This window comes from Vulpes lagopus, chromosome 3, assembly GCF_018345385.1.
Source record: "Vulpes lagopus strain Blue_001 chromosome 3, ASM1834538v1, whole genome shotgun sequence".
Taxonomy (NCBI): Eukaryota; Metazoa; Chordata; class Mammalia; order Carnivora; family Canidae; genus Vulpes; species Vulpes lagopus.
The window spans coordinates 161276437-161301315 of record NC_054826.1 but is presented as its reverse complement, the minus strand read 5'-3'; the positions used below and the strand labels follow the sequence as shown (position 1 = coordinate 161301315).

General features: G+C 34.9%; 1 protein-coding gene across 1 annotated transcript in view; it reads right to left on the bottom strand.

The window, feature by feature from the left end:
* Positions 1–7996: 7996 nt before the first annotated feature.
* Positions 7997–24879, bottom strand: part of LRRIQ3 (leucine rich repeats and IQ motif containing 3) — a 160040-nt gene continuing 143157 nt past the window's right edge. The window contains exons 6-7 of the mRNA XM_041750740.1: positions 18063–18792; positions 7997–8536 (exon numbers count right to left, since the gene is read on the bottom strand). Of these exons, the coding sequence (XP_041606674.1) occupies positions 8380–8536; positions 18063–18792 (887 nt within the window). The 3' untranslated portion in view covers positions 7997–8379. The remainder of the gene's footprint in view (positions 8537–18062; positions 18793–24879) is intronic.

Here is a 24879-nt window from a genome sequence, read left to right as displayed (position 1 = left end):
ATTTGATTCAGCCAATAGATTGTTAGTGATTTCGGTGAAGGTGTTTTCATTGAAGCGTCATAGGAGGGTATGGAAGTTTGATTTTACAGGATCGATATGTTAAACACAGGAGAGAATGTTTATGCATTTAAATGACTTGGATTGCATAAGATGTATATTTAGAAGACAAGGAATCAGTAAAGGTGACAAAAGGAACATATGGAAAACTAGAGCAAAGAGGGAATAATTATTCAGTCATTTCAATATACACATTTACAATATTTTTTTAAAATATAACTAGTTTTTCTGTTCTTTTTTTGGATGTAGGCTTTACAAGAGGTCTTTCAACTTAGTTACCCCAGGGAACACCCCTCACTAAATCACAGCTGAGTAAGACGTCAGTGAATGATCACTGAGGACCACATATGGTGTACAGGACTCTGCCAGAGACAGCTGGGAACAGAAAGATGGTGACACACATTCCTGACCCCAAGGATTTTATAAACTAACTGGGGAAATTAAACAATGACCAGAACACAAGGTAAGATGAGTGTCACGGGGCTGTACACTCAAACTACCATGACTTACTTTTAATTTGTGCCTTTGGATTATCAGCCTCTGATGTATCCCCTTCCAATTTTCCCAAGAGGTTGAAAATCACAGCACTGAAAATGATTAATAGTAATCATTTATTAATAATAAAAATAATTGATAAAAACAATCATTATAATAATCTAGCCCTTCTTATGGCTCTGGCACTGTTCTGAGTGATTAAGGCAAAAAGCCTATTGTGTCAATTTCAGAAGCAATTATTTACATTTGAAAATTAAGGTTTATTGAGATGAACTAAAGGTGTAAGAATTCGTATTATTCTCACATGCAACTGAGAACATTGCTAGTAAGGGCACTAATGATACTCACTGGGAGGATATTAGGTAAGTTACAAATCTACTACAGGAGACCACGGGGGATCAAGTTCAGAAAATGGGTAGAAACCAAAGCAGGCTAGGTAGCAAGACTCCAGGCTGAGCAATGTCACAGAAATGATTATCTTTGAGGTTGCTAACACTGGAAATTTCCTGCTGCCACTATTGGACCACAAATGCCATCATGAATGACTTCGTAATTCTATCACTCTTTCAGGATTAAAAGTGCAAGCATGAGTATCAAACGGCTAACTATATGCCAGAAGCTGGGTGAAGCTACTTGGTTCCTCTAAATTTTGTGTTGAGACACAGGCCCATATTTCAAAGCTTGACTTGGCCAAAGATTATTTCCTCAAAAAGGCCATTCAGATGATTTAGAGACTAAAACAAACAAAAGAACTTGACAAATGTCTACCTACATCCTTCTTCTGATGCCAACACTTATTCCTCCCCAAAGTGGCTCAATTCTAATATAAGTCTTCTTTATACAACCAAAAAAGTATACATCCAAACCTCTAAGGGAAATAATTCAAAGTCTCATTAGTTACTACATCCTACTGGGAGCCTAGGACCGTCGTACAATGTCCATTACCCTTTAGTTCTATTATGATATTACACTATTACTATACATAGAAGGACTAAGGGAAATGGGGAGGAAGGAAAAGCCATATTAATTAAACTATGCAAATAGATTTATGACACAATAATGAAAATGATCTTTATTTTTGTGTGCACCGTTGACCCTTGAACAACATGGGGGCTTAGAGGTACTAACCCCCCAACACAGTCCAAAATCCATGTATAACTTTCGACTCCCCAAACAAATTATAATATTATAATAATATTACTTACTATCGACTGGAAACCTTGCTGATAACATAAACGGTTGACAACACAAACAGTTGATTAATATGTATTTTAATGCAATAGGCATTATATATTGTATTCTTATGATTAAGCTAGAGAAGCAAAAATGTTAAGAAAATTAGAGAAAATACATTTGCAGGACTGTAAAAATTCTGGGTATAAGTGGACCCACGCAGTTGAAAACCATGTTGTTCAAGGGTCAACTATATTTATGAGGCAGGGTTAGAATGTGGGACTATCTCCTATACGACCTATCACCTTCAGTCAACACTTCACTACAGTAGGAGATTTTACCTGGTAGGTTTACCCGAAATTCATTCCCAAGAGATACGCTCTTGCTTGTGCAGTGTGGCCATGGTCTTCCGCTAACTTGACCCTCCACATAGATGGCTGGAGCTCTATCCACACTCTCCCATGCTCTATTTCCCCTTGATGGAGACTTATTAAGAAAAGGAAGTTTGGCAATTCACAGCTTAACGTGTGGCCAGGCACCCAGAGAATCTAGGCAGCGTGAAATAAAAAGAGGTCACACCACAGGAAAACTTCGTTGAGAACTTGTGGTGCTGCTGCCATAGGAAACTGGTAGCTGCCTCTTCTGGAATGTTGATGCTGCCAAGGAGGGTACCAACCATCTCTGTCTTACACATTTACGTTATTTCCAGGTCTTGGCTCTTGTGAATAATGCCACAAAAAACATGGAGGTGTAGCTATCTCTTTGAGATAATGATTTCTTTTATTTACTAGTTTATCACCTAGAAGTGGAATTTCTGGGTCACGTGGTGGTTCTATGATTTTTTTGAGGCACCTCCATATCCTCCACTCCTACCGATTTCCATTCTCACCAACGCTGCACAAGGGTTTCCTTTTCCTCATTGGTTGGCAGCATCTGTCATCTCTTTGTTTTTATAATACTCCATCAGGTACGAGGCACTATCTCATTGTAGTTTTTATTTGCATTTCCTTGCTGATTAGTGATGTTAAGCACCTCTTCATGTGTTTGTTGGCCATTTGTATGTGTTTTGTTTTGTTTTTGGAAAAATATCTAGTTAGGCCCTTTGCCCATTTTAATCAGATTACATGTGTCCCCTGCTTTCCAAAAGTTTGTATTATGCCCCTTGGCTTTTACAAAAGATTTACATTTCATTATTGGTCTGTCTGGATTTTCTGCTTCATGATTCAGTCTTGATAAGTTGTGTGTTCCTAGGAATATATTCATTTCTTCTAGGTTGTCCAATTTGTTGATTATTACCCACAATACTGTTTTTAGCCTTTGTATCTCTATCCTGTCAATTGTAATGTCTATTTGTAACTTTATTGGAGACCTATTTTGTTCTCAGTAAGCCTAGCTAAAGATTTGTCAATTTTGCCTTCTCAAAGAATCAACTCTAGTTTCATTCATATTTCCTATTGTTTTCCTATTCTCTATTTCATTTATTTTGCTCTAATCTCTGTTAGTTCCTTTCTTCGGCTAACTTTGGGCTTTGTTCATTCTTATTTTTCTGGTTCTTTGACATATAATATTATTTGAGATCTTTTTCTTTTTCTTAAAGTAGGGATATATAGCTATAACCTTTCCTCTTAGAGCAGCTTTGGTTTGTTATAGTTTGATGTACTATATTTTCATTTTCAGTTGTCTCAGGATCTTTTTCTGATTTTCCTTTTCATTTCCTTTTTGACCCATTGGTTCTCCAGGTTTTCCATGTTTTGTGAATCTTATTCATTTTTTACTCCAATTTTACTCCTGTTATTGATTTCTAATTTCATGCCATTGTGTTTGGAAAAGATACATGATATGGTTTCTGTCTTCTTGAATTTTTGAGACATGCATTGTTGCCTTTCATATGACCTATCCCGGGCAATGTTCTGTGTGCACCAGAAAAGAATGTGTATTCAGCTGCTGTTCCATGGAATGTTCTGTATCAGTAGGCTAGGCCTATTCATCTATAGTGTTGTTCAAATCTGCTGTTCCTTTATTGATTTTTTTTGTCTGGTGATTTTCCCATTGCTGTGAATTCAGTATTAAAGTCCTCAACTGTTACTGTTATTTATTTATTCTTTCAGTTCTGCTAGTATTTACTTTACAAAATTAGATGCTCCAATGTTAGGTGCATAAATATTTACAACCATGGTATCTTCTTGATGGATTCGCCCTTTTATTGTTATATGACAACACAGTTGTCTCTTGTGACCTATTTTAGCCTATCTACACTGCTCTCTCTGATTACCATTTGTTTGCAATGTCTCTTCCCAACCATTCACTTTGAGCCTATGTGTATTCTCAAGGCTAAAGGGAATCTCTTATAGGCAGTAATATCATTGTATATTGTTTTAAATTCATTCAGGTATTCTATTTATTGATTACAGAATTTAATACATATATGTTTAAAGTAATTATGGATAGGTAAGGCCTTGCTATTGCCATTTTGTTAATTATTTATTTACTGTTTTGCAGTTCCTTACTTCCCTTCTTTCTGTCTTCCTTGTTGTCTTCTTGGGGTGGTATACTTTGATCCCTTTATCTTAACCTTTTTTATATCTACTACAGTTTTTTCCTTTGTGATTACCATGAGATTTACATAAAACATCCTTATTATTTCCTATTCCTATTATTAAGCTAACAAGCTACCTTTAATAGCAGACAGAAACTCTACACTTTTACTTCTCTTTCCACTCACATTTTAGGTTACTGATATTATAATTTATATCTATTTTATATTGTATATATAATAACATTACTGTAGTTAATAATAGTCAAAGTAATATAATACTCAAGTAATAAGCAGAAAACTTATCTGAGAAACTTTTTAGTCTCTCTAAGCTTCTCTTTATGTGATTACATGAATGAATGTATATATGCAATAAGGCCTCATTTCTCCTAATGTTATCCTGTCCATCTCCCATTTCCACCCCCCACCCCCAACAAATGACTTTGGATCAGGCTTGACAGCAATTCCAAGACTCACTCCTGCTGGCAGACTAATATGCAACTTTAGGAAACATTTTCTTCAAAATACAATACAAAGTTAGCAAAAAGACAAGGGGTAAATCTCAAGAGAATGAGTCATTTCTCCTAAGCTCATGAATCTCCACTGCCTTTGTACATAAGTATCATTACCATGAACTAGTGCTTTATTGTGACACAGTAATGTTTTGCATATATTAATGCTTTACATATATGATTTCACTCATGAATAAGGAAACTGAAATTCCTATTGAGCTTCAATAACTTTCTCTGAGTCAAAAAAAAAATAATAAATTGACAAAGAATTTAAACCCAACTCTTTTTGGTTCTAAAACCTATGCTCTTAATCGTTACACTCTATAATCATATAATCTGGACTAGTAGATTGAACATCGAAGACAAAATACAAATTTACTCTTGGTTCAAAACAGAACAAAAAAACACATTGATAATGAACTTCTTTCAGTGTTCTAAGATGAGATGCTGCTGCTGCAATCCCTAGATATTGCTTCATGCCTATAGTGGTCATTGCTTCTCCCAAGGAAACTGTAGGAAGAAATGAAAAGAAAGCTTTTCTTCAATCAGTATGTCACTATTCAAATAAAGGGCTCAAAAGATGTCATCTTTTTGGCTCTAATACCCTTGTGTCCCATCGCCCCCTTTTAGTAACCTGCTCTTATTTCTTCCTATTAACTTTGGCTTCAGAATAGCACTTTCTTTATTAAGCAAATTCTGTCCTGGTATTTTTATATTGTTTTTAATGGTGATTTATTTAGAAATACTTACGTATTATTAGCATGTGTAAACAAATTTAATCTGCAACGACACCTTAGAGTGGCTTTAAGGAAGTGGCATAAGGAGATTATAATTAGTTTTTTATTTCAGAAATGTGCTGTGCTTAAGATCTGTATAACTTTAGGGATGCCTGAGTGGCTCAGTGGTTGAGCTTCTGCCTTTGGCTTAGGGCATGATCCCTGAGTCCAGGGGTGCAGTCCTACATTGGGGTCCCCGCAGGGAGCCTGCTTCTCCCTCTGCCTATGTCTCTGCCTCTCTCTCTCTGTGTCTCCCATGAATATATATATATATATATATATATAATCTGTATGTCATTACAAGAGAAGACCTAGTATCCTTGCATGTATAAAGTCTAAAACATTGCAAGCTCAATTACTTATACCAGGGATTGGTAAACTATGGTCCATGGGTCAAATCTGGCCAGCCTCCTGTTTTTGCAAATAGTTTTACTGCAACACAGTCACACTTTGTTTATATCGTATCTATGGCTCTCTTGTGTGACAGCAGTACTGAGTGAGTAGTTGCAACACAAAACCTAACATTTTACTAACTGTTACTTAGTGAAAGTTTGCCAACCCCTGGGATAAACTAGCAGCAGACCCGAATTTCCATATTTTCATTCTCAATGTTACTTTCCTCACTATCCAGGAAAGCCAACAGTTCTTATGTTGGAATTTTGTAATGGAATTCTGTAATTTTTTTTTACTTTGGGTACCAAGTTCCCTGTTGGTTAAATCACTACTAATTGCTGACCTGATGTAGTTGTTTGGGTTACAATGCCTTTGACATAAATGAATTTTCCTTTGGATCAAGTACAGAACAAAGCAGATATTCTTGATCACACTAGAAACAGTGATTCAGGAACCCAGGCTTTTTCATCTTGTGGCTCAACCATTTTCAGCATATCTTTTTCAAGGTGGCAAAAGAAGAGAAAAATCTTGGAGGATAGTGCATGGAACATATCTGAAGAGTTGGTAATCAATCACTTTTACTCAGATTTCATTGGTCAAAATTTAGTCCTATGCCCCAATAAACTGTGTAAGGGAGGCTGGAAAATATAGACTCATTGTGTCCTGGAGAAAGAGGAAATAGGTTTGGTGAAAAGCCAACCAGTTTCTGACACAGAGACCTTCTGCATATAGAATTTATAGGGCTTCATATTTAATAAGATGTCGTGGGGGTAAAAGGAAGAAATAAAAAATATCTTCTAAACTTTTAATATGGAAAAACATTTAGATGGTTATAAATCTATGAGAGTTTGGAAATAGGAGAAACAAGATTGAGGAGGGAGGAAATAGTGAACAAAACCGTGAATTCCATTTTAACATATGATTTTTAAAATATTTTAGGACTTCAGGGTCTAGCACACATTTGGAAATACAGGAGACATATTAAGTCTAAAGAGACAGTAAGTGGTAGTAAGGTCATTAGATCAACGTGGGACAGAACTTAAATAGAAAAAGAAAGTTATAAACAAAAAAAAGCATTGTGTGTAATATAATATCTGCCTTAGTGCTGTTTTCTCGGTTAAGTCTCATAATAATACTATATGACATGTGTTATTCTTCTCATTAAATCCTCCAAAAATATATATTATTTCCAAATACAGAATGGAAAAATGAAGTAGCATAGAGATTATCTAACTTGTTATAGGAACCTTTATCTGTCATGCTTTTTAGCACCTCACAGTATCTCCCTTTGCTCTTTTTGAAGAATAATTAGAAATACCAATATGACTTACTCAGCTATCAGAGCTGGTGCCATGGAATTAAATAGACAGCTATTATTTTACCAAAATTAGGAAAACACTATAAGCATTCTTTTAGCGATCCAGCATAGAAGCACAACTGAATAATTGCTATTGTAAAATACTTACTTTTTGAAAATTTACCACACACTAATAATCATAGAATTTTAAAAACACTTAAAAACTAGCCTATATATAACTTATGAGTATTAAAGATTTTGAATGGCATTAGTTACATTGTATCAAGTGAGCATGTCATAAGTATAGGCATTTATTTCTCTAGATAAATGAAAAGACTACTGAAAATAAACTTACACTTTACAAAGTAATTTTATATCTTTTTTATCTCTATTTTCCTAATTTTAAACTATGAATATGTATTAAAGAGAAAAAATCAATATATATACTATTTCTGTATACTTTTTAATAACAATTATACAATTGTGTCTTCTTTCTGTCTCTCCTCTCTTCCCTCAAATGTATGCAAAAGGCAAATACATCAATAGTAAATATATGAAAATCTAACAATCTCCAAGGAAGTCAAAAGGAATATTTAATTTCTCTTTTATATTTCACATTTTCTGAATTCTTATAAGAATATGAATCACTGATATAATGTTAAAACTCTTATTTTGAAATAATAAATTCAGAAATTGTTTTAACAAAATAAACAGAAATATAATTAAATACATGAAAGTAGGCAATTGAAACTAATCAAAGTACACAGTGTCTTAATAAAAGTCAGCAGCTGGGGCAGAAATTACTACACTAAGATTGCCAGAGAAACTGAAAATTGCCATCCTTGGGATATTAAACAATATAAATAATGCCTTTGCATTATTTCCTGCAATAAATGAAATAAGTTTTAATTGTTCTTTGGACATCTGGATGTATAAGGAAACTTTGGGGGTGCCAAGTTAACTTGATTTACGTTATGAACAACAAAAGAAACACTTTAATTATTCTCTATATTTCAGAAGCTTTATATACAAATCCATCCAGTTACATGGAGTATTTCTTCTTTCATAGTATTATTTCAAAGTCCTTTAACTAAGCGTATTAGCCATAATTCAAAATGACCACGGATGTAACGTGGCATTGGTTCATTTTGTCACTCTTCGGGGAACTTGAAAGACTAAATTCTTTTTGATAATTGCAACTTTTGTTTTAGCATCTTGAAATTGTTCACAAGCTTTTTGAAAGGCGATCATGTCAGTAACAAATTTTTCTTCACAGTGTTTTTTATATGTTTCTTGAGCCCTAAAAAGAAAAAAAGGAAAGTAATAGGGTGAGATACTTTAAAATGACTAAAAGTGGAACAATTACTCAGATAGTTTTAACAATTACCATTAGTTAAATAGATGCTTTTAAAACAGACATACAATTGAGAAAAAATTAGAATTCCACCTATGGCAAAAATTTTATTATATCAATAATGTCCATAAGGTTTTCAATGATATTCCAATTGGGCTAATACTTCTAAGATTTCTATTGGCTGTAACAGAATTCTCATAAACCCTGCTTGAGAGTCCCAAAGAGGCCTCAAAGCCAGGCTATGCTAAAATGTTTCAGAATTTTGGGGGACACCTGGGTGGCTCAGTTGGTTAGGTGCCTGCCATTGACTCAGCTCATGATCCCAGAGGGCCTAGAATCCAGCCCTGCACTGGGTCTCCCTGTTCAGCAGGGAGCCTGCTTCTCTCTCTCCGTCTGTTCCTCCTCCAGCTTGTTTTCTCTCTCCCTTTCTTTTAAATAAATAAAATCTTAAAAAAAAAAAAAAAAGATTTGCAGAACTTAAGTCTCACAAAATTCAAGTTTCTTCTAGGATTCTGTTACGGACTGAACTGTGTGCCTACCTCCAACCCCCCAGTTCATGCTGAAGTCCTAAACTCCAGTATCTTAGAATGTTACTATATTTGGAGATAGGGTCTTTCAGAGGTAATTAAGCTTCAATGATATTGTACAGATGGGCCCTAATCTGTTATTAGTGTTGTCCTTATAAGAAGATGAAGAGATACTAAGGATATGAACACACAGAATAAAGGCCGTGTGAGGACAGAGTGAGAAGGCAGCAAGGGAAAACCCCAAACCTGAGAAGCCAAATCTGACTTACCTTGATCTTGGACTTCTAGCCTCCAAAATCAGAAGAAAATAAATTTATGTTGTTTAAACCACCCAATCTGTGGCATTGTGTTATGGAACCCCCACACACTAATATGAACTCTAAATTAGAGAAAGGTGAACCAGGTTACCCTGTCAAATCTAGAAAATGTCATGGGCCTTATAAGACTTCAATCATTATTCATCTGCATTCATTTAACAGGTATGTATTAAAATGCCCTAGATGCTAGAACCATAAAGATAATTATGGGATAACTATGAGAGGCTTATAGAAAGTAAAGAAAAATAATGAATATATAAATAAAATATTATAGTGCCATAATGAAAACACTATCTAACAACATGAGAAGGGCATAATAAAAAAAGTTAGTAAATAACACCTGAAGAAGAGGGTAAGGAAAGACAAGAAAGGTTTCAGATTTGAAATAATCCTTGCATTTAGTCTTGAAAGATACATATTTTTCAGGCAGAAAGTGGAGGGGAAGAACATTTTGTTTATGTATGTTTGTTTAAATCACATGAACAGCTAAAATAAAGGCAAAAGGCAAAGATGACAGTATGGCTTGGCATGCTCTGAAAAGTGACAACACTCTAATTTCTGGGACAGTAGAACAGATAACCCTGGAGAAACAGACTGACAGCAGAGCACAGAACCCCTGATTTATATTCACATATACTCAGAAATCTGAACTTGAGGAACAGAAGAAAGGCCAAAATCTTAAAAGTCTGCAATTTATTAACTATGTGATTTTGGACAAGTTATTTCAGCTTTTTTTACATCATTTTCTTCATTTTTAATAGGGAGATAATCCAACTCCTGGGGTTTAGTAAAAGATTAAATGAGTTAATACATTTAAAATCCTTAGAATCATGCCTGACATTTAATAATTCCTCTTACTGGATGAATAATAGCGGTATTCATCAGGATAGAAAATAGAGGAAGAGCATCCAGATGAAGGGAAATACTGGAATTCTTTTTAAGTAATATTGTTTTTAAGGAGCCTGGCTGTCCATGTGGTAATGCCCAGGGAGTTGACTGAAGAGAAGCAATGGCTTATGGTTAAGAGAAAAGGTAGTAAAGTCATTCTGCCTGAGGATGAGATGCAGATTTGCGACTTACTGATTGGGATGATCAACTTGTGATTTGGGACAAGTCTTTATTTATTTATTTATTTATTTATTTATTTATTTATTTGGACAAGTTATTTAAACTCTGTCTAAATCATTTTCTTCATCTTTAAAAAGGGACAATCTAACTCATAGGGTTTAGTGAGGACTAATGAGCTCTTATATTTAAAATCCTTAGAGGAATGCTGGGCGTTTAATGGTCACTCAATGAAAATTAGCTATAACTATTTTGAGTCTGAATCTCTGGAGAGTAGCCATGTCTGGTTATGTAGCAAAACAGAAATCATGGCAAAAAGGACTTTGCACATGTAATTAATAATGTTAATTAAGTCTAAGTACTAACTAATAGTATTAATTAAGTCTATACATTCCTAAGAAATGTATGAAAATAGTCCTACAGATAACAATTATAAACTGTTGACAGAATGTAAAACAGAAACAAAAACCACACAACAAGAAACCAAACTATTAAAAAGTTTTGAGGAACGAGAAACAATAATCTATTATATAGACTAGGATCAAACAATTGGAAAACAAAATTAAGAAAGAATTCTATTTACAATAGCAATAAAAAACCAAAAACAAAGATGTTTTTGGTTTAACAAAAGGTTTATGAATAAAATAATAAAATATTGCTGAAAAATTAAAGAAGATTTAGAAAGCTCTACCATTTCATGGACTGGGGGACAATATCATCAAGATTTCAATTCTTCTCAAATTCACCTATATAGTCAATGCAATTCCAAATAATGTGCCAAGAGTATTTTTGGTAGAAATTAACATTTAAATTTGTTTTAAACATATAGATTAAATTTAGACTGATTTATTTTAAATGTATTAAATTTAGGTATTTTGAATTTATTAACATTTGAATTCTATGGCAATGCAAAGGTCCTAGGCTAACCAAAGCAATCCTGGGGAAAGAAGAACAAAGTTAGAGTTTGTGTTTTCCTTTTACTGTGTAACACATTTACTGTAAAATGGCTTACAACAACAACCACTTTATTATCTCATAGTTTTCATGGATCAAAAGTCCAGTCACATTATGGATCAGCTGGGTTACCTCTTTGGTTCTCACAAGGATGAAATCAAGGTGTCAGCCAAGGCTGTGGTTACTTTTTTATCTATTTTTTTAAAGTATTTATTTACTCACTTTAGAGAGAAAGAGAGAGAATGCACAGGGAGGAGCAGAAAGAAACTATAGTGGGCTCCTCAGTGAGCTGGGAGCCTAATGGGGAGGTCAATCTCAGCACCTAGAAATCATGACCTGACCCAAAACCAAGAGTTGGTCACTCAATGCACTGCGCCACCCAATGGTCCCAGGGCTGTGATTCTCACCTGGGACATGAGGTCCTCTTTCCCAGACTGTTGGTTGTTGTCAGAATTCATCTCATTCTCACTCTTTCCACACAGCCCCTTCCATCCTCAAGTCAACAACGTCATATCAAATCCTCCTCCTACTCTGAATCTCTCTGACTTTTTCTGCAGCTGCATATACAGGCTCCTGTGATGCATTGGGCCCATCTGATAATCCAGGATAATTTCTCTATTTTAAGATGAATGAAGTAGTACCCTTAATTACATGTGCAGAGTTCTGTTACCACGTATGTTCTTTTGTGGGTAGGAGGAAAAAGAGTAAGCAACTAAGGAAGCAGCTAAAATTGAAGGCCGCACAATCATAAAATTACAAATTAGTAATCTCTTTTAGCCATTTTAACTTGAGTGCAAGACATAAAGATAGTTGGGTTATTCCAAGGTGAGAGAACACACTAGAAGTGAAAAGAAGCCTGTAAGGAAGTTTATTTGGGGGCTGAGTATCACAATACAGTTGGATAATTCATGTGGGGAAAATAAAAGAAGAAAAGAATTGAAAAGATAGAAGATTTTATCCATAAGTAAGTATACAAGGATTTAAGACTTAAGAGGTAGGGCAGTTCCAAGTGACGAGGAGGCTTTTACATGTCTATGAGAATGAGTTTAAAGGTTGTGGAGATCCAAAAATACTAGGCAGTCGGAACGGCTGTTCTTACGAATTTGGAGGTTCACTGTGATTACAGCTGAAGTTGGATGGAGAAAAGCTTTATAAATCAGAATATAAACACCACAGTGAATGAAGAGAGTAGTCTAGGAGGTAAACTGATGACCAAACTACCTACAAGTAGAAAGTGAGGTAATTAGATAATGTACTTTATGTACCAGATCATCCAGGCTAATTGATCCTCACTCTACTGCAAAATGGACACCCTGCTCTCTGCCCTGAGAAGTTCCATCACTTTTTCAGAGTATAAACAAGAAATATTTTGGAAAATTCATGACTGGTTTTTACCTGATATATAATTTTTTTTTTTTTACTTCAAAGTCTCTTTTTTATTCAATCGTTAATACCCTTGTGGGTGGTTTATCTACTTCCTAAACTAGAGCTTTATGGTTCCCCTTTCTTTTATTACTCTTCCTCATTCCACATTAGGATCAGGAACTACATTCTCATTAACGACTTCACCAGCTATTGAGATTCAGCAGAATGCTTTTAGGTCAAGTGTTTGATACATTAATGAAGAATCAACAGGGAGAGAAAGAACTGAAAAACTGCTGAGGTCTCTAGACAGACTTTACTTTTTTGACTCACAGCTCTTTTCTGCATGTTGATACAAAATCTTTACTTGAGATCATTTATAATAAAACTCAGTAATGCTTTTTAGGACATATTACCTACATAGCCAGAACATTGCTTTATTCCTGTGTGTTTTCAAGGATATGGATAATATCTTTGCAGCAGCTTGCAAGAGAAGATAATTCAGTTAAGATACATTAGGAAGCTCATTTGACTCTGTATCCTCTACAAATTAATGATGGCCAGACATTCAATTTGCTGTGATAAAACTAAGCTGATGGAATTTCTCTAACATTGATTTGCACTAGATTTGTATTTTGATATATTAGACTAGCTTTCCTTCTCTTTTTCAAAATATATTTTTATTAAATTATAGAAAAATTATTTCCAAAAATCACACACCCACATATACACACAGAGTATACATTAAGGAAAATGTTTTTCAATTTTGGAGGAGAAAAATATAAAATATTTTTCATACCTAGAAAGATATTATATAAAGAGCCTCATTACTAGTTTAAAAATTGCTTGTTAACTAGGAAAAGGTAAATGCTTTCTTTTTATTATTTTATACTCTTTTCTAATAAAAGCTATTTTTTAATTATAGCTTTTAAAATGTAAATGATTTATTTATTTTATAACTCAAAATTGTATTTTTTAATCCCTTTCACCTATTTCACCTCTCCCCTTACCCAGTTCCCCTCTGGCAATACAGATGAAAAGTACAGCATCAGGAATATCGTTAATACTATTGTAATAGTGTTGTATCGTGACAAATAGTAATTACACCTAAGGTGGTGAGCACAGGTGATGTACAGAACTGTCAAATCATTATGTTGTATACCTGAAACTAATAAAATATTATATGTAAACTATACTTCAACAATAATTTTTTTTAGGGATGCCTGGGTGGCTCAGTGGTTGAGCGTCTGCCTTTGGCTCAGGGCATGATCCCAGGATCCGGAATCGAGTCCCACATCAGGCTCCCTGCATGGAGCCTGCTTCTCCCTCTGTCTGTGTCTCTGCCTCTCTCTGTGTGTCTCTCATGAATAAATAAATAAAATCTTAAAAAAAAAATACTTTTTTTTAAATGTAGATGAAAAAGGCAGCAATATGGACCTCTAAGTATTTCTGCACAAGCCTTGAGCGCATGTATTTACATTGTTTGGATGGTCAAAATGTCATCAGGATAAAGCTGTGACTGATAAGCTTCGATATAATATCAGAAAACTTTGTGTGAAAGACTTTGAAAGAGTAAAAAGCAATTACTGGGAATCTTGTCTAGTGCAACCTTCAGAGTTATCTGTGTCTTTTAATCTCTTTGATCTATTCTACAACTCCAGAAGTTGAAGAAAACTATGAGTAATACAAATGATTCTTGTCTACAAGACTGTAAGTAAATTTTGTCCAATGGAATTGTAACTGATTATTATTGGTGGATAATGACTAAATTTATTTTGGCATTCCTGATTGTCTTTATATGTACATGCTCTTAGAATTGTCATTTGAACCGGTTGCAACATCTTACTGGTTCCTTAATGAATCAAATAAAACCTTTGATGTGTTCATTTATGTTTGTAGGAGTTAGGGTTTAATGTTCTAAAACATATTCTTTGTAAAAAAGTTGTAGTATATATACAATGGCATATTATTTAGACATAAAGAGAAGGAAATCTCACTATTTGCAACAAAATGGATGGACCTTGAGGCCACTATATCTAAACAAACCAAGCTCACCAATACAGAGAACAGGTTGCTGTTTGCCTGAAGTAGGGGGTCAGGAGTAAATAAAATGGGTTAGGAAGGTCAAAAGGTACAAAGTTCCAGTTACAGAATAAGTAAGTCATAGGATGTAATATATAGCATGGTTACTGGAGTTAATAGCATTGTACTGCATATTAAAATTTGCTGAAAGAGCAAAAGTTCTCATCACAAGGAAAACAATTGTAATTATGCTTGGTGACAAATGTTAACCAGACTTACTGTGATCATTTTGTCATCTATACAACTATTAAAACATTATGTTGTATACCCGAAACTAATATAATGTTATATGTCAATTATACTCTCCATTAAAAAATCCTTTGACAACTAATAAAGTTTAAATTAAATATAGTTTAATATATTTTAAGTCAATACTAATTTTCAGAGCCTTTGCACTGAGTTTAGTCTAAGATTTAAAAATCATCATAAAACAATTTTTTAAAATGTTGCATTTGTTTGAGATAGCTTTGTCCCAAGTGTATTCTGAGGATTAGTGTTCTTAGATGTTTCTTGAAATGAAATTTCTGTGGTAAAATGCATGTTTAAAGAATGTTTTATTTTTTTAGTAAGATTCCTAATGGTCTTTGCCATGTGACTGTCTACTGAGATTTACAGTTCCTTTCTAAGCCAACTTAGTGTTTCTTAAGCAATTGCACTTTCAACTATTCTTTATAAATCTCCACTATGAGTAAAGCAATAGGCATGACCCCCTTCCTGTCCTTTGTTACCTATTCTGAACTCTCCAATTTTGCCGATCCATTCTGCCAATAATGATTTACCCTCAGCCCTCTCTGTTTTTCCAAAATCAAAATGACAACTATAATTTTCCTATTTCTATTTTTTGTGATAATTCAAATATATGCTTATATTTGCCCCTGGACTATGAGTTCTTAGAGGATCAAGAATATGTTATTAATTTTTGTATGGGGATGTTGAGGAGAATTGAAATGAATTAACACTTTGATGTTTAGTTATGCCTTCTCTTTGAAGGTGTCCTAGATTGCTCTCATCTATTCATTACCCACCATTTAAGTGGAAATTTTAATTTTGTCCCTTGATAGTTCTTGTATTATGTTTGTATTATTATGTAACTCTGGTGGCCTTATTGCCTGATGACTTATCTCCCACCTAGATTTTCAGTTTCTTGAGGCCAAATAATCTTTATGTCCCTGTATCATCTGACATTTTCAATAGCTGAAGGTAAATTACTGTTTGAATGATTTGAACTGAAGGTATTCCTCAGTAGAAATGCCAATAATTACCGAGAGATAGAAAAAAAATGTGTAGAAAAAAATTTACTGTAATGAAATATGGACTTGTTTTAAGATGGATACCTATTCTAATAACTACTGAAGCTATTTTCAAAACTTGGTTAATCATATTTTTAGTGTATATTTAATAATTCTGGTTATATATCTTTACTACATAAACAGTTCAAAAATATATATCATTTATCATTTCAATAAATTAAGTATTAAGTACATTTATATATATATATTAAGTACACTAATATATATACTGATATTATATCAGTACTGATATATATATATTTATATATGTTATATATATATAAAATTTGCCTGCCCCACAGGCTCTAGTATATAACTTAAATGGACTTACATGCAACTAATACTAATTCAAAAACTCTTTTTGTCCTACTTTCCCCAATAATTACTGAACAGATTTCAGAAACGAAGTACTGTACTAGATACTGAAATGGAAAGATAGACCAAATTATCTTACAGAGGACTTCACAAGCTGACCTGATATAGGTCATCTTGGGATAACTGCTACAACTGAGATTTAAATCAAGTGCTGTGGGAGAACTACCAAATGAAAAGGATTAATTCAGACTAGAAAAGCAGTTGGGGAAAGGTAAAGAATACAGAGAGCATTCCAGTCGGTTACTAAAGGATAAATAATAAAAGGATGAATTTTATCAGTGGTTGACCAGTTCATACACTGCAGGATAGAGGCAAATAGGGGGCAAACAGAGACACAGTCACACTCAGCCAAGCATCAGGCACTAGAGATGTCTCCCTGGAGAAGTAAGTGCTTGTCCTTCCCCCTCACCAATCTGAAATCTTCCTAATTGGCACAATAACAACAGAGGCTTGTGTTGCATAATAATATGTCGATGGCACTAACTGTGGGCTTGCAGGACCCATTCAGAGTGCATATGTGTTGTTATTGTTGTTGTTTTTAAGATATTTTATTTATTTATTCAAGAGAAAGACAGAGAGAGAGGCAGAGACACAGGCAGAGGGAGAAGCAGGCCTCTCACAGGGACCCCAGTGTGGGACTTGAATCCCAGACCCGGGATCACACCCTGAGCCAAAGGCAGATGCTCAAGCACTGAGCCGCCGAGGCGTCCCTCAGAGTATGTATTTGAAGAAAAAGGGGAAAGAATTAGTAAGGTCACTGGAAAAAGCAACTACAAATCTGCGTAGGGAATTAGGAATAATTTCGTCTGTCTGGAGCAAAGAGTGCTGTTGTGGAAGAGGGAGCAAGCTATAGCAGAAATTTCAGTGAGAGGAGTCTAGACAAACTAGAACAAAGCATGATGCCTGAAATGCCACTCAGATTAGATTTTATTCTGTGGACAACTGCAAGGCATCAACATACTGCAGTAGGAAGTGATGTGATCAGAACTTAATTTTAAAAGACAGTTGAGGCTTGTAGGCTGGAGAACAGATAGGGGTTGAAGGAAGGATGTCTTGAGGATGGAGATGGTATTCTCGAGGGGACGGATAAAAGGTGAATTCTTAGAATGATTATGAGCGTCTGTATTAGAATGAGAGAAGTGAGATTGAAAAGGATCAGCTTGAGACTCTTTGTAGAAGTAAAACGAATAAGGAAACATTAGCTGTTGGCCAATGAGAAAGACTGAGCTGTAAAAGACATGGCGGTTTCTAGCACTGGTCAAGGGGCTGACGATGACGACATTTAGGATAAGAACAGCCACTAATTAAGAAGTAGGTTTTCTTGGATGAAGGTGGAGGTGGCATGAGATGGAGTTGCTTTATTGTCTCATCTTTGGTAATTGTTTCTATTTTTCAAAGAGAATGTTATAAACAAAGTACTGTTTATTGGATCTCAATACTTAGTATGCAATATTTACATATAATTGACTTAAAGTTTTTATTATATCAAAACTGTACCTACCTGATTTCCTTCATTTGTTTCAATAAATTCTTTTGATGTTTTTCCATTTCTACTCTTTGCTGAACAATCAGACTTTTCTCTTGTAAGACAGCCTGGTTCTTCCTCAATCTGTCCATTTTAATCATTCCTTTGGACAAAAGAGTGCGTTCATTACTTATGTTTTGAATTAACAAACGGTCTTCAGCCTTTTGGTTTTTTTCTGCTAGAAACAGAGCTCTCCTCTCTCTGACTTTTTCTAGATAATCATGTCTGTCCTGCCAAAGTTGTTGTAAACCATTCTGAATTGTCTCATTATCTTTTGCAATTCGTTTTTGTGCCGCATTTTTTTTCTTATTTAGGTTTTCTTGAATAATTGAGCTAACTCTTTCTTGGACACCTCGTGCCATGGTAATAGCTGCTAATTTTTTTTTATGGCTTTCTAGCTTCTTTTGTTCTGAGTAATATTTGTCAATATCACAAAGTTTTCGGAGTTTTATACCAGTTCTGTGTGCTATAAAAAACTCTTTTTTTACATTACTTTTCAACAGCATGTCTTTTTTTTTAATTGCTGGTTTTTGATGAGTAGTAGAAAACGGCTGGACACAGGTAGGAAAATAATCATGCTCTTTTCCTTTCAGTAATGCAGCATACTTCAGTGAATCGGAAGTAAGTATGGGTAGTTTGAACACTGATATCCTAAAACTGGCATCCAATTCTTCATCCTCAGTTTCATCTTCAGACTCCTTCTGACCTACATCACATGGAAGACAAATATACTACATGACACAAGGGCTAAGCACAGTTTATTTTCTGCTCTTCTTGTTTTGATAGCTACATTAATAAAATTGACAAGAGTGTCTTATTGACTTTATTAAGAAGAATTTTTCCCAACTGATGTTCCTTTTAAACTTGTGTTTTAATAGTGATTTTGGAGAGGGAAATCACTATTGAAACTGCTTAACACAAAAATGCACCAATACCTGTATTTCCTGCATTCTCACTCATAATCACTTAACTTGCAATGACTCAATAGCAGTATCTTAACCTTTCACTTAGTATTGAATCGCACATACTATTTTTACATATGGTTATTATTATCTCATATTTGCAAAGGACTTTGTAATCCATTTTACTTTATTTGTCTTAACTCTGGTAGGAATTAATAGCTGCCATCAAAATTGTTTTGTTTTGTTTTTTTTCTTTTATGGGAGTCACAAATCCTTCAGCTTCTTTTGCTACTATGTGTGGTGATGAGACTAAGTCCTCTCCAGTAAAGTGTGGGCAGAAGGTGATACGTGTCATTTCTGGACCAGGTCTATTAGGAAACAAATATGTCTTCTCTACATTTTCCTTATTCTTCTGACTCACTAGATAGAGACGATGATAAGGCCCTAGAAGATGGTGAATCCACAATGTGGAAGGACCCTGGCTCCCTGAATTACTTTGTGAAAAACTACTCACTCACCAGGATTAATCAGTCTTGGGCTCTTATACAAGCCAGAAATAAATGGCAATTATGTTTGAGTCAATATATATTTCTGGGTCTATTTGTTATTATAATAACATATAGACCTGACTAATAACTTGAATCACATCATTGTTCATATATTTACTTTCTAACAATCTAGCCATGAATTTACAGTTAAAAAAATGTATGCTTATTAGTCTTAGGAAAAGATGTTTGATTAATTCCCTCTATTAAAATTACATCTCTACTAACTATAGTCTACAATAACTATATTTTTTCTAATAGAAAAATTCTCTTAAAATCTTTATACGTCAAATGCAAATCTGATGGTGAAAATTTTATGGAAGTTAAAGTGACCATGAAGAAGGGTAGGACCGGTCTAGGCAGGCAGTAGGAAAGAGGCAAATAGGCATGATTTTTACTAGAGGCCACAGGAATGTTAACATTAGAAAGGGAACAAAGTCTAAAGCAAAGTAGAAAAATCACATCTACCAAGTATAAAAGGTAATCTACCACGATACAAAACCGAAGTGTCCAGAAATAACTATTAAGAGTTTGGGACCAAAGCAAGGCACTAGACACAGTGGGACAAAATCTAGAGTAAGTAGGTTGTGGTCTAGGGCAACTACCTAGAAAAGTTACTCTTTTGTGTTCTTTGGTTTTATGTGTGAATCTTGGCATGAGAAAGCTGGCCAAGAATGAAAGATCAGGAATAGAAAACACAACTAATAAGCCATGAAAGGTTTGGTCATCAGTTTCAATTCATATGGGAGACTGGGATTTTTTTTTTTCTCATACCACCAAACAATGCTCTGAAACCAGCTGGCTGTTCTTCAATTCAACTCAAATCTGACACTATCTACCTGGAGACAGGCTCATATCTCACAGGTTAAAGGTTCTGTCCTACAAGACCATCCCTACCCTCTTCAGATGCCAATCACAAGTCCAGAATATCACCTGTGCTTCTGACAAACTGGCTACATATTAGAGGTTCCTCGAACCTTAACTTGGGTTCAGTTTGCTAGAGTGGCTCACAGAGCTCAGAGAAACAAATTACTTAATAGATTACTGGTTTGTTATAAAAGGCTATAACTCATGAACAGCCAGACAGATGACTAGGGCAAAGTATAGGAAAAGGACACAAAGCTTCCATGCTCTCTCCAAGCACATCACTCTGCACAAACCTCCACGTGTTCACCAACACAGAAGCTCTCAGAACCCAGAACTTTTGGGTTTTTATCGAGGTTTCATTACACAGACATGATTGATTATATCATTGGCCACTAAGGGATTCAATTTGGTCTCCATCCTCTCTTCCCTTTCCAGAGGTTGAGTTTGTAATAGAACAATGCCTTATAATGAGTAAGAACCACATGTTATTATTACTTTTTCATTATATTTTATATGGAAAACTTAGAGCTTATCTCCTCAATTCCATCAATAGTATAGTTCAAATAGTCAGATAATCTAATAACGAGTGGGGAAAATACAGCAAAGTACTTTTATTGCTCCCCTCAACATCCGTATAGTGAAGTACAGAGTACACAGGAAGCCTTCTTTATATGCATATTTTGTTTCAAGACTTTATAATTAATCTCACCAGTTATTGTAAAAATAGAAGCCAACTGATGGAAGTGTTCTCATCTTTTTACAACCAAAGTTATAAACCTATCTGATGTTCATGCACTTTCTTCTTCTACCCTGATACAGTAAAGGAAGCATCCCTTCCTTGAGCAGTGGTCAATTTTTTCACATGTACTTTGGCCTCATCAGCCTTTACTTTCACTTCTGCAATGATCCTAACTTCTCCTTTGTCATTGCCTCACTACTGGGTCATTCCCACCAAACCACTATAACCACCATTGTCACCAGTGCCAGCACTACCACATTCTCAATCCACCGCCCTCTGGATACAATTCCACCTTCCCGTTCAATTTTAAAATAAAAATTATTGACTTGTCTCCCTGTGCTAACTTCTTTTCTTCACCTTATATATTTTTTCAACTCATTTAGATACGGTTCTTATACTACTGTTCCCACTCAAATGTTGAAACTCTTCCTACCACAGGATTTTATTGTGATAAATAAGAGAATTTTTTTTTCTGTTCTAATCTTTCTTAACTCTCACTAGCACTTAACAGTTAATTGTTTCTTCTTGTTAAAATCTTTTTGTTGTTGTTGCTGTTCAAGTTCTCTGATTTGCATAGTCTCTGAAACCATCCGGATATCTTAGAGATATATATTTTTTAATTTTTCCTAGATTCTCTGAAGCTCCCTTGAATTTTCTTCTAGCTTTCTGGTTGTTCTCAGTTTGCACTTCTTTTTTCTCCACAGAATCTTCAAAGTACTTGAGGACTTGATACTCGGTCTCCTTCCCATCTCCACCTCTCTCCTTAAATGAATCATTCTCATGGCTTTAAATATCAATCTCTGCACTGATAACTCTCATATTTATCATCTCCACTTGGAGGTCCTAGAGTATTTTTCAAAGTTGGTGCATTCAATTTTTTTGCTACTAGAAACCAATCCCCTCTAAAATCAGTCCTATTTCAGCAAATGCTACCTACTAGTTTACTCTTCCCACATCAATTTTATCAATTAGTAAGTAGGTAAAACCTACAAAACTGTAGCTCAAATTAACTGATTTTTTTCTCCATTTCATGAGGCTACTTCAAGTTTCTATCAATTCTTACTTTGACTAACTGCAATCACTTAAGTAGTCTCTGTATTTCCCAACACACACACACTTCACTGCCCCAGAGCGATCAGCCAGAGTGATCTCTTAAAACTGTCTTTAAAGGCCTAGAGTTTACATATGACCTCATGATAAAATTCAAATCCTTTGCCATAGCCTATAAAAACTTACATGCTTTTACACTTGTGTACTTATTCAATACCACCTACCAATTACTTCTAACCACATTTATCATGCTTTGCCAAGACATAAATGACTTGTAGGTTAATTCCCAGGCACCATTTAGAGTGCCAGAACTTTAAATGATAAAAAGAAATTCAGCTTCTTCCATTACAGGTTTTCAAGTGAAAACTAATTTGACCTAGATTAATAAATATATGGCACCACCTACTATAAGCTAGAGTCTTCAAAACTGAAAACAGTGCTGGCTCAAAAATCTTATAGTCTTAAAAAAAAAAAAAACTTAACTGGATGCCATTATATGTGAAGAGATTTGGCATATGCATACACCCAGTTTGCAAGGGAAAGTGCCCGCTTTTCCTACTATCCTGGTGAAGTTTACTAACAGTGACCGCTTTCAGTCTCAGAAGCAACCCAGTTTGGAAGATCGATTATATGGTCACATTTGCTAGATGGACGTTGCCCAATAACAGACAGGAAGTACGAGAATAACACTGTACTGTCTGCATTGTTTTAAGTTACTTAATATCTTAGTACAGTGCCCAGGACTTGGTAGATATATAATAAATTATTGTGTTAAAACATAGGTTACAAGTCCCCCAAGGTTCTATGAAAGTTGAGACCACGTTTGTTTTGTTCACTACTTTAAACTAAAAGCACCTAGAAGAATTTCTGGTGTGTGACAGGCTTTCAATAAACATGTGCCTAATGAATATTGTTCCTACAGGCAGCTTGGCCAATTCAGGAATACTCTTCCGTTTGGGTAGTGGGCTGCTGATTTTAAATTGATACTTTCGGGACACCTGGGTGGCTCAGCAGTTGAGCGCTTACCTTTGACCCAGGGTGTGATCCTGGAGGCCCAGGATCGAGTCCCACATCAGGCTCCTTGCTGGGAGCCTGCTTCTCCCTCTGCCTGGGTCTCTCTGCCTCTCTCTCTGTGTGTCTCTCATGAACAAATAAATACAATCTTTAAAAAAAAATAGGGATCCCTGGGTGGCGCAGCGGTTTGGCGCCTGCCTTTGGCCCAGGGCACGATCCTGGAGACCGGGGATCGAATCCCACATCGGGCTCCCAGTGCATGGAGCCTGCTTCTCCCTCTGCCTATGTCTCTGCCTCTCTCTCTCTCTCTCTGTGACTATCATAAAATAAGAAAAAAAAATTAAAAAAAATAAAAAATAATAAAAAATAAACAAATTGATGCTTTCCTCCCATCTTTTGCACCCTCAGGTTCTGTACTTCCCATATCTCTTGTTATTCCCTTTAAGAACCTTACACTTCAAATATAATAGTCACAACTCCTGAACAAGACTTAGACACTTCTACTTTTTATCTTTGGTCCATGCTATTCCTACTTATTTGAAAGGCCCCATTTGCATCACCATCTATAAAATGATTACTCATTTTGAATAACATAAATAGTGTCATATTTTGAACCCTTACCATGTGGTAGCTACTAGGGTTACTTCTTTACATATATATTTATCATTTATTTTAATATTAATAACCTTATTGGTAGATGGTATTGACCACTAATCATAATGATACAGCTAATATACACTAAATGTTTGCTATATGTCACTTGTTACACATCCTTTAAATAAATAATTCAGTTTCAACAATCTTATGAGGTAAGTACTGTATTATTTTTATCCCTATTTTTCAAAAAAAGAACTGAGGCTTAAAGAAATAGCCAAAGGGACTCCTGGGGGGCTCAGTGGTTGAGCACCTGCCTTCGGCCCAGGGAGTGATCCCGGAGTTCCAGGATCGAGTCCCACATCGGGCTCCCTGTAAGGAGCCTGCTTCTTCCTCGACCTGTGTCTCTGCCTCTCTCTGTGTGTTTCATGAATAAATAAATAAAATATTTAAAAGAAATAGCAAATATGTTGGGGTAAGATGCTCACATATGGCTAACATCTAGAAAATAAAACAATAAAGACTCAAATATCTGAGGACTCAGAATAAACAAAAACAAATAATGACTTGTTAAAAACATTAATACTCTTATAACCAAATCCAGAGTATACAACATTTATGATGCCCACAAAATAACCTAAAACACATAATACGAATGAAAATTATATCATGAAGTATATTACTTCATATAAAATACAACAATCATGCAACCAGATAAGCCATTTACATTCATCCTTTCTGTATTTTATGTGAAGTGGTACAATATTAAATAGATTGTGCGGAGTTAAGGATTTATATTAAAATCCCTACAGAAAGTAAATACATAATGCAAAGAGAGTCAACTAAAAACCAAAGGATAAATTAAAATAGATTACAAAAATATCTGAATACACAAAAAGAAGACAGGGGAACAAAAAACTAAAGACAGAAAACAAATAATAAAATGATACTGATCTAATATGATTAGTGTCCTTAAAAGAGGAGACACCAAAAAGCTCACTTTCTCTCTCTCTCCTTGCACACATGCACTAAAAAAAAAAAAGGTGATGTGAACACACAGAAGATGGTTGCCATCTACAAGC